This window comes from Chaetodon auriga, chromosome 22 (genome assembly GCF_051107435.1).
Source record: "Chaetodon auriga isolate fChaAug3 chromosome 22, fChaAug3.hap1, whole genome shotgun sequence".
In the NCBI taxonomy this organism is placed as follows: Eukaryota; Metazoa; Chordata; class Actinopteri; order Chaetodontiformes; family Chaetodontidae; genus Chaetodon; species Chaetodon auriga.
Window position 1 is genome coordinate 16,031,670 of NC_135095.1, and position 10,514 is coordinate 16,042,183.

Consider the following 10,514-nt stretch of genomic DNA (forward strand, 5'->3'; position numbering starts at 1 on the left):
TGCCTCCAGCCTCCTGGGGGAAACGTATGGACCACTGCTGCTTTATCGCCTCATAAAACTATGGCCGAGATCCAGGACTCAGATGAGTAACCCACAGGATAGCGAAGGCGAGCCTCTGTGCTGTACACATATGCGAGGCAGCGCTCTTGCATCAGGAGTGTTGGCATTCATCCTTGAAATGGGAGAGATTACACCCGTCTGGGATAAGACGGTAAAATGTGCCGGATATGAGGTACGGCGAGCCGCCCAGAACTCAATAACGCCAAACTCTCATCTGCTGACCAGAAAGATAAGGGGTGTCTGGATAGCACTGATGTGGCGCCACAGGTGTGTTTTCCTTTTTTCAGCCTGAGGAAGGGTTATCTGGCATAATCCCATTCAGCTGCTGTATTGTGTTTATTCAGGCACAGTTACAGATATGAGAGGATGCATGACATGTTCTGAACATGTTGTCGCTGTGTTTCAGCTGTAGGCAGTGATAGATTGTCAGTACAGCTGACAGCATCAGTAACAAGGCATGAGAGGCCAAAACCAGAAGTAATTCATCTGTGTTGATGTGCTGCAGTCGATTCATGCTGGGCTAATAAGCTTATAAGCAAGTTTGTAAGCTAAGCACCCGAACAGGGTTATGTTGGAACAAAATAAGTCTGATCTTACGTTTTTACTGATACTACTCAGACTCACTACCTCCAGCCTGCAGTACAAGACCGATGCTGCCTTTGTATTTCCATGCATTTTACGTGCATCATCAGCTAGTGAGGATGTTCCCTTTTATCCTAGCTTTAGCCTCAGTCTGTTAGCATGATAGCCTGTACCCAGTGCATATTTAAGATCCCTTTTAAGGTTGTCATTTTGATACGAGTCAGCTGGAAATGCTATAAAACCAGCCGGAGAAGGATTTTTACCTCAGGAAGCTAATGTTAGCCTAATTAGCTAGCTAGCTACAGCTGGCAACAACAAACTAAATCCACAGTCGTTTCCAGCCAATTTTTTTTCTGGCCTTTTTCTGTCCATTTCTTGCATTTTTCTCCCTTATAACAACAACTTTTGGTGTCACATTTTGTGTTGAAAAGGTTCTTTAAATTAGTCTTGTTTTACCTAATTCAACAAGCGCAAATCTCACAGATCCCTTTTCTTTGGCCTTTGCCATTTCGCGCTTTTGTGCTTGACTTTCTTTAGATCTCTGTGAGCTTGATGAGACAGAGGTCTGCCTACGCGAGATTAGTGTGAAAAAAAAGCAGAAGAAGAACTGAGGAGTCTGTGTGAGCGCTGACAGCCACCCGTGGCTGATGAGACAAAGGACACCTACAGAAACTTCACTCATTCACATCATCCGAGGGGGTAAATGTGACAGTGCCAGCGGCTGATTGAATCCCACAGAATAACACGCAGAATTGTACAATTTCAAGTTTAGTCGACCAGATTCGTGGTGTGTATTTCTGTAAATGTGAGAGGCCGATCTGATGGATCAAAGGGCTCACTCTGCTGCGTGAAACACACGAGCTGAGGCTGGAGAAGTTCCTCGTTTAGATACTGTTGGATGCATCTGTTCCTACACAAAGTGACACACAAAACCCAGCACTCCAGCTCTTCTCAGCAGGAGCGTAATAATGGACACCCACTCCATTAGGAGCCTGTTACCTTTTCACTCACGTCTCTGTCGTCTATTTATTCCCCCTGCTCTTTCCCCTCTTACTCTGTTTGTATGGGTTTTCTCTCTATATTCACATCAGCTGTCGTGGATGAGACCACAAGTCTGCAATCAGGCCCTCATCCCCCTGAACTGAATAAAAGATTACGGCAGCTGGGCTTGTTCGGTCTTTGCTGTTGCTAGAAATCCCACAACTAGAAACATGGAGATATTTTTCAGATCAAAAAACATAAAGACTCTGTTCATATGGGATCCATTATGCAGTCTTCACATGTGGAACCACAGTTTTCAACAATCTGCTGGACATTTTTCACGCTAAAAACCACGGCCTGTGTTTTATTTGTCTTCTCTTTCATTTATGTTAATGTTTTTCTAATGAGAGATGTCTGTTTTTGGTGTTTTGAGAAGTTCCTTGTCATTGATATGTCACATGTTTTCTCTAAAAAAGATGTTGTGTTACATGGATGTTCAAAGAGCACAAAGCGTCAAGCACTCAAATGGCGCCGTGGCAGACTTTAAGAGGCAGACAGGCAAAAACATGCTCCTCTTTGAGTGTACACACATCCCTAATGGACCAGAGATGCTAAAAATTGCTGCTCTTATGTACAGTACTTACTCTGCATACTTACATTCAGCTGAAAGGAGAGAAAATTGCCTTCATTTCTTCTGGGAAAGGACTGATTTTGTGCAAGTTTTTTCTGTTCGTGTCAGTAAATTCAACAGTTTTTCTTTTTGCAGCACCCAGTGGCCATTAGTGGAACTGCAGCTAAAGGCACTTCAGCGTTCAGTATGTTTACATGCGCCCAAGAAACCAGGTTACTCATTGAGGCGGAGCAGGACGTTGGACGATACATGTGCATGCGCTGTGATCCAGTTACTGTGAAGTCTTTGTTTCGGATATTTGCACGTGTAAAAACACAATTGCAAACCTGATTGACCGTAAACGTGGCGAAGAAACGACGGAGCCTTCCCAGGATGCCCCTTTCATACCCAGTCAGTTTCCCCTCTGAGCCCAAACCGAGAACCTTCTCCTTTAATTTAGTTTTGATGACAATTTGGAGAGAGCAAACAAATCAAGAGGAGTGGCGTCACGTCATGAACCAAAGCGAATGGCCGTTGGCTGTTTCCAGACACACACTCTACCTGATTGCCAGGATGAGGACTGACGCAGCAGACCACTTGGGTGCCACTCGAGTTGGCCTTCGGACAGATGAAAATGAGACTCTTGAATGTGGAAGGTTAACTGAGTGACGCAAACACACAGGACTCTCATGCCCCTGCTTTCAAACCACGGCTCATTGCTTACTGTATGTTTGAAGGTTTGTTTAAAGCGCCTATAATGAAACCTGCAACCTCCAACCAACTCTGCACTTTCCTTCAGCTCTACAGAGGTTTTTACTGTCTTTCAGCTCCTTGTTTTGGTTTCACAGCCTCCCTGTTTTGGCTCAGGCACAAACACCTCTGATAGACGCGCTGTATGTACCTGCCCAGCACCAAATGGCAGACAAAGTCAGCGACAAGCTGGTGAACAGACGGAGGCAGATATCCCCCTCAGGAGCAGGTGGAGACCAAAAACAGAGCTAAAAGGAAGAGTGAAAATAGGACATCTGTCCATCAAGTGGTCAGAAACACGAGTTCAAATGGGCGCTAATGTTGCTGTGTCTCTACTGACACATTCACTGTATTGGCTTTCTAAAGTGATGTTACGTCTTGTTCCTTATAATCCTTATAATCTCTTCTGCAGATCCATATGTGAAGATCCACCTGATGCAAAACGGCAAGAGGCTGAAGAAGAAGAAGACGACAATCAAGAAGAACACCCTCAACCCTTATTACAACGAGTCCTTTAGCTTTGAAGTCCCGTTTGAACAGATCCAGGTACGCTCCCGTCCGTTCGCAGAGTTCATGAAATGTCTCAAAATCCTCGATTTTCTCACAGGTAATGGCGATGCTGTAGGGACAAATTGTGCTTTGAGAACCAGCAAACAGTTTTTTTTTGCATAAAAACTGGTAAGTGGAAGCTCATTTACCAAATAATCAGTTTAGAGGCTTTTCATCATAACAGTATAATCAAAGGCACTTCAGTTTAAATCAGCGTTGGTTTCACATCCGACGAGCCTGTTTCTCAATTCCTGTTATTCTCTGCACTTGTTGTTGCCTTTAGCATGTATCTCAGTGCTATTTGCTGCGTGTCTGACAGTGATTACCGTGCACGCCGTCACTTAAGCAGCAGTGTATTCAAGACGAAGAAGAAGAAGTGAAGCTTGAATCTTTTTCCAGGCCATCGCAGAGGAAATGATAAAGAATGCACAGAAAGGAATAGCAACCAACAACATTTTCTCTTCAGGCAAGACAGTAATTGAGTCAAATTGATTAAGCCTGTCACAGCTCACAAATCACGGGTTTGGGTCCACGAGCCTCAGATTCAATTTAAACAGTGTTGATCCCAATCAACCCCATCCAAATCAAGGCCATATTTTGTGCTGCTTATGGCCGTAAGTCAGCTACATTTATTATCTCATCACCAAGAGCCGGCTGCTCGTTAAATAATTATTAGTGCCACTGATTGAATCATAAACTTGTCATTGATTAGGTGTATTGAACACTCCCCTGAAAGTTAAAAACACTCTTAAATTATCTAATTTGACCGTGACCAATCAGTCAAAGAGGCCCCTTAAAGAAGTTGTCGTAGATGTGAAACTAATGGACTGTTTGAACACCCTCGTCCTCATGGGAAGCTCTTAAAGCTGGAGAACGCAGCGGTCCGCTGTCCCTGCCTGTCGGCTCAGGCGGTTCGCACTGCAGCACAATGAATGTAAACAGTGAGCAGAGCTGGTGTTAGCACTCAGCTCTCAAGCTAGCATGTTAGCTTTGGGAAATGCTGGCTGCACAGAAGATGCTTCTAAAAACATCACTTAGCTCTGCAGCAGTCAGTGACACCACGTGTTTTCATCTGTGGGCTCACTTTGTCCCCATAATGGCAAATGTAGAGTTATTGAGAATATTCTTGTTACCTTAGAATGAGCTCTTCACGTCATCAGAGCCCTCGTGACGCACTGCCATGTTTTTACAGTAGCTCAGAATGGACAAACCACTCGCTGGCTCTGCTGACCGGTTCAGCCAGAGATGCTGCTGAGCAGATGGATGAAATGTGATGAGGCTGATATCAGTGTTCTCATTTCACAAGCTAATAAGCTTATTTCCTAATGCTGAGCCGTTCTTTGAATGATTGTCCATAACATGATTATTATTGGTAAATCAATCGCGGCCACAACAACAGAAGCAGGAAAACAGCATTGACTGGTCAGTGATGATCAACAAAAAGCCCGATAATATCCAATCAAAGAGAGACGTGATTCAATTAGCGGTTTGAAGGTGAGCTGTCCCTTTAAAACCAGCTGACCCTGACCTGCCGTCTGGGAGCCGTATTCAGCGTTTCATTACATGGCACGTTAGGCATGCCCCTTTAAGGCGGAGGCTCCACGCTCATGCAGGTGGCGGCAGCAGCCTCCTCTCAGCGTGCCAGTGGATCGAAACTTAATCAGGGCTCTTTGTGCACTAATTCATATTCTCTGCCAGAGATTGACGCCCAGGTCGCTCCACTTTGCAGCGTCCCTTTGAATAAACACATGGCGAGCCTGAGTCTTCGACCTCTGAGTAATCAAACATTCTGCCGTGTTTGGCTGCGACTGTAACTGAGGGCCGGTCTGGAGCGTCACTTACTGTTAATCAACATTAATGTCTGCCGGAGCGCCTCGCCCTCCGCGTTAGTTAGAGTGAAGACCAGGAACTGTTTCATACAGCTTAACGCACGGATGTGTCGTTTTTCTACTCTGAAGTGCCTCAGCGCACACGTCTGTCAGTTTACCAGGATGTTTAAGTATCCAATCATGTGTTCACAAAGTGGTGAACCTCGCTCCATCCTCGCTCGTGAACCGCTGAGCCTCTCCAGGATGTCCTGGAAACTTTGCTGTTCAGAGATGGACGTCAGACGTCTGCATTCAAACTCTCTCTTCTCTCCCGCTCTACAGAAAGTGCAAATTGTTATAACTGTTCTGGACTATGACAAGATCGGCAAGAACGATGCCATCGGCAAGGTCTTTGTGGGCCTCAACAGCTCGGGGACGGAGCTGCGCCACTGGTCCGACATGCTGGCCAACCCCAGGAGACCCATCGCCCAGTGGCACGTGCTGAAGCCTGAGGAGGAGGTGGACGCTCAGCTCTCCACCAAGAAATAGACAGGGCCCTTTCAGCACCTGCCTTGTAGTACTCTTTAGCCAGTATGTGTAAATACCTCAGTGATATATGGGTCCATCCATGTAACCCCCCCCCCTCCTTTACCCCGCCTCTCTCAAATCACAATCCTGATTGGACGTCCCACTCTGCTTTTTTTCTATCAGGTTCCCTTCGTTTCTGGCTTTTTTTTTTTCCTTTGTTCCTCTTTGATTCAGCAGTTTTCGTTCCATCTCCGCGTCCTTAATCGCCCCCCCCCCAACCAAATGCCCCCCCTTCTTTTAAGCAATATGATCTGTATAGATAGCGCATGACTGAAAGAATTTATTGTACCACAGTTGTATATATAAGTATGCAGACAAAAATGATTTCTAGTTTATGTGTTTGTATGTTGTTACCCGTTTCCTAATCTGTGTATATCTCGATGTTTTTAATAAGATGTTCTATTTTAAATTATGTAAATGCAGATATAGAGGAAAGCCAATATTATATATCCCAGGATTTAAAAATTCTACCTTATTACCTTATTGCATTCCTGAAAAAAAGGAAGAATCCAACCTGCAAGACACTAGTGGAAATATATTCACACTGTAAAGGACGATGTCTGGCTCTAAGCTCAGCGAAGGGTCATCCTAGAAAAGACAAACAGACGAATATACACACACAAAACTCCAAAACACAAGGCCATTAACGACTATGGTTCTGAGGGAAAAAATTCTGCTGCTGGAAATTATACAAGCACATTTCTTATGACTTTTTGTACTTATTTCTCAATCAGAGGACCTATACGTTTAGCTTGATGCGCACTGTTACCAGACACGACAGTTAGCATTTCATTTCTCCATGTTCGGCAGTTTCCTCTGAGTGAAATAGGTCCTCGCTTTAAAGGTGCGTTCACCTGTACCGGCTTGTTTTCGTTTCCAAAAAAAAAAAAAAAGGAAAATTTTGCCTCCGAAAACAGAGAGAGTCCTTTCTCGACCCTTCAGAAACAGACCCGTGTGAGGAAAAGCACCAAGCTGTAGCCATTGTGTCCTTAAGCTCCTTTAACGATGTTTTGTTGACTGCTTACTTTGAACAGCCTCGTCGTTGTTGGAAGTAAATCGCATTTAGGCCGGGGTCCGACCTTTGAGAGGGAGTTAAAAAAAAAAAACACAAAGAGTCGTGACTCTGGTTTTAAGAGGACTATTTTTTAGAGCAATTCAACGTCTTGACTATTTTTAGTAAACTGCATGATTTTTTTTACGATCTTTACTAAAGGCCGGGGCGGGGGGAGATCTACTGACACCAGGGGTCGTCTCTTCTGATGCGATCCCCTTGCCTTCAATCAGAGGAGAGGAAAGAAAAATCAAGAGTGACGTTTAAGCTCTGGGTCGGTGCGTGCGTGCGAGCGAGCGCACCGGCGGAGGCGAGGCGAGTTTCTAAACACTGCCATTTTCAGGGAGGCGACTTGTGTAGAGCCCCTCTCTTCATGCACACTCCCACTTCCTAGTGGTTGTAGCTTTGGTTTATCGGGAACAATGTCTTTGGCTGCAACGGTGCCCTGAATCGCAGTCTTTGCTTTGTGTTGCCTTCTCACAGTGACAATAGAGTTAGCCATGTTTTACTGCCAATTTTAACTTTTACGTGGCTGCTGTTTTGCACTGGATGTCTTTGAACGAGCTCGTCGACTTCTCTTGAAAGACATTTGCTGTTTGTTTCAGGACACCCGCAGGGGGAGCCAGAGCTCCGCCTGCCCGATCGGCTCAATTAGAAACAGGAAGCAACGATGACAAATCACAGCCAACAGCAGTCGCATCGTTTTGTGTTCTTGTTGGCGCAGGACTACACCAAGAGAGAGTGAAACAACCGTAAAGTTAATGGTCTGCGTAGGCGATTAGTCCATCATGTCCTTTACTACGGGTCCAATTAGCAGAGAAATAAGTTTGAATCCATGAAACCATGAAGTCTCTTATCTTGGAGGAACCTCTTGCGTATACTCGATGCTAGCTTCAGGAGGACTTTCTAAATGTTTTCAATGTTATTGTGTAGTTGATAGCACTATTATGAAAAGCTACTTGTCATTCCATATGAGTCTCTGAGGACTGCTTCGTGTATCACTGTGACTGCCGTGTGTGCTTAGAGATGTAGAGTTATCAGTAGGTAGCCAAACCAGTTTGTTCTGTAGTGATGTCGTAGCGTTTACTGCCATTTTCCCCCTTCTACACGCAGACAGAGCGAGAGCGCGCGGCGTCGCCCGGCAATTTGAGAAAAAAAAAAAAGAAAAAAAAAAAAAGGGCGGGCGTTTTACCCGAGCGCGAGCGGGCGGCTTCACACAGCATTTTGTTGAGCACTGTGCAATACTTGTATGTTCATCCCATGGTGTTAACGCGGGCGGCGTCGCCCCAGAAAAAAAAAAAAAAAAAAAAAAGATTCTAACTCTCGCGGATGAGTCCAGTCCAGAGAGACGTTTCTCCTTTCCAGTGACGTGGTTAGGACACAGCACACGTAGATTCAGCTGATTGGTTGGAGCTTGACGCCTCGCTTTGGGGTTCCCTCTTCTTTTCTCCTCTTGCACACAGTTCCAGCATCAGAAGCTTCAGGGAGTCTTAGTTCGATACCAAACGAGAGTCGACATTTGAATATTCCCTTCAAACGCCGTGTATATATTTACATAATCGTGTCAAAAATGTATATCTAGAATGACTATAAAGTGAATATGATTCTTCAGATATCAGTTTATCCATTTGCTATATCTCATCGTCATCATTGAGTCATTTTCCACGATGTTTTTTTTTTTTTTTTTTTTTTTTTTAATTTATTTATTTATTTAACGGCTCTGTTCATTCAAACGGCCCTTTTATATTTGAGATGAAAACTCTGAATGTACAGTATGGACTGTGTTGGTGTAGATTACTTTAACCGTGAGATTAGACGTACTTTGCACTTTTTGTTCTTAATATTTTTATTTAATTTTTTTTGTGAGTTTATTTCATGACCCTTCGGGGTTAAATTCCCCGTCTGATAGCATTCCAGAACAACTGAATATGCTTTAAAACAGCTGCATTCCCAGTCCTTCAGCCGAGGGACCGTTTTATTTGACATATTTCATGTAGATTCATGAATTCCAGTACAGCTTCAGACTTAAATAGTGAAAAAACAGAACAAATTAAAGGTAAAAGTGACCTGAGCAATTCAATATTAATGCAAACAGGTCGTACTAAGAGATTAAATCGGCTCAAACGTGTGGAAACACATCAGGGAATCCAGTAATGGGCAGCATTGCAGACCCCGTCGGATTGTGTGGAAACCCCCACGAAGAAGAAGAAGAAGCCATGAACCTGCAACGCAGCGCTGCTCTTATTGCCGTTTCCTACCAAAGCATGCTCGCATAATCAAACACGTTGAAAGAAACACCTTCTCAAGCTCTCTGTGTGACGAGGAACTCCAGATTCTCTGCGGTGACACTGACGAAAAGCCACACTGACCTTTCCAAAACAAAGCTGTGTAAAGTATTAGAATCTGATGCTGTAGAAAGATCCTAGTTGCCTTTGTGTATATCAACTGCCTGCTTGAGTATTTTGTGTGTGGAACTTTTCTCTGTAATCTCGTAGAACTGTTTGGGGTGTTTTTTCCTGCCATATCGCTCGCGGCGACGGCGAGCCGCCGACAGTTATATTTGCTGTGTATACCTTCATTTTTGACGAGGTGTTTTACAGTTTCGTTTCACTTTGTGTAGTGATTCACTCTGTGGAGTTTTCTGACTGTTGTTATATAACTTCATATACACAAATGATCAATAAAAATGTTTTATTTCCTGTTGATACAGAAGCTTATCATGTCGTGTTTTCCTTCGTGGTGTGAGCGGCGTGAGCACGAGATGACGTCACTGCCCCTAATTGCAGCTTTAATAACAAAAACGACCTTTTTACTATTACTACAGTGTGTGTACAGTCCTGGCTGGCAGAGAGTGACTCACGTGGAAAAGAAAAGTGTCTGCGGGCACTGCTCGCATGGCGAACTCCACTTTTAATGATGTTTGCTGAGAACTGGCTTTTGGATCGTGCTGACCGGCCTGGAAACAAGGTCACTACTGCCACCTAGAGGCCATGAGGGGGCATAACAGCGAATGAGCCCAACAATAGTAAGTGAAGCTTTGGGCACAAATCAATTTCAATCAGTGAATTTTCAGTGACGTCCACTGGAGACGCGAAGTTGGGCCTCCCACCAAATGGGTGGTGTCACATCGATGTGAAGCTCAGCTGAGAGCGGATCTGATGATGAGAGCGGCCTCTGCTCGCACAATTTTAGATCTCAGGCTGTCGCTGTTAAATGAAGCTCATTTTGGGGTCAAAGACCAAACATCACATTAGTAGAAACACCTTATGAATGTTTATAATCATCTTATTCCACACTTCCTGATAAGTGCACATATATATTCTGTTCCAGCTCTTCATTGAAGTTATTTAATGTTTAGGTTTAATGGAAGTGCTCCTGGGTGCTCCGCTGGTCTAACTTTTAATGGCTGACTGCAGTCCATTACTGCCGTCTCTGTGATCTACATTGGAATAATCAAAGCTACGTGATCAAATTAGGCTCCATTCCGGCTGAGCAGTGACCAGAGTCACATTGTGTCATCCTCATTTGGTGTCTT

The 10,514-nt window shown here is 44.3% G+C and overlaps 1 protein-coding gene across 6 annotated transcripts in view; it reads left to right on the forward strand.

Moving 5' to 3' along the window:
* The window catches only part of syt1a (synaptotagmin Ia), a 146,533-nt gene extending 136,842 nt beyond the window's left edge, over nucleotides 1-9,691 (forward strand). For all 6 annotated transcript variants that reach the window (XM_076722090.1, XM_076722093.1, XM_076722089.1 and 3 more), the window contains 2 exons: nucleotides 3,396-3,529; nucleotides 5,683-9,691. In XM_076722090.1, coding sequence (XP_076578205.1) covers nucleotides 3,396-3,529; nucleotides 5,683-5,889 — 341 coding nt within the window. In that variant the 3' untranslated portion in view covers nucleotides 5,890-9,691. The remainder of the gene's footprint in view (nucleotides 1-3,395; nucleotides 3,530-5,682) is intronic.
* The last annotated feature ends 823 nt before the right edge of the window (nucleotides 9,692-10,514 follow it).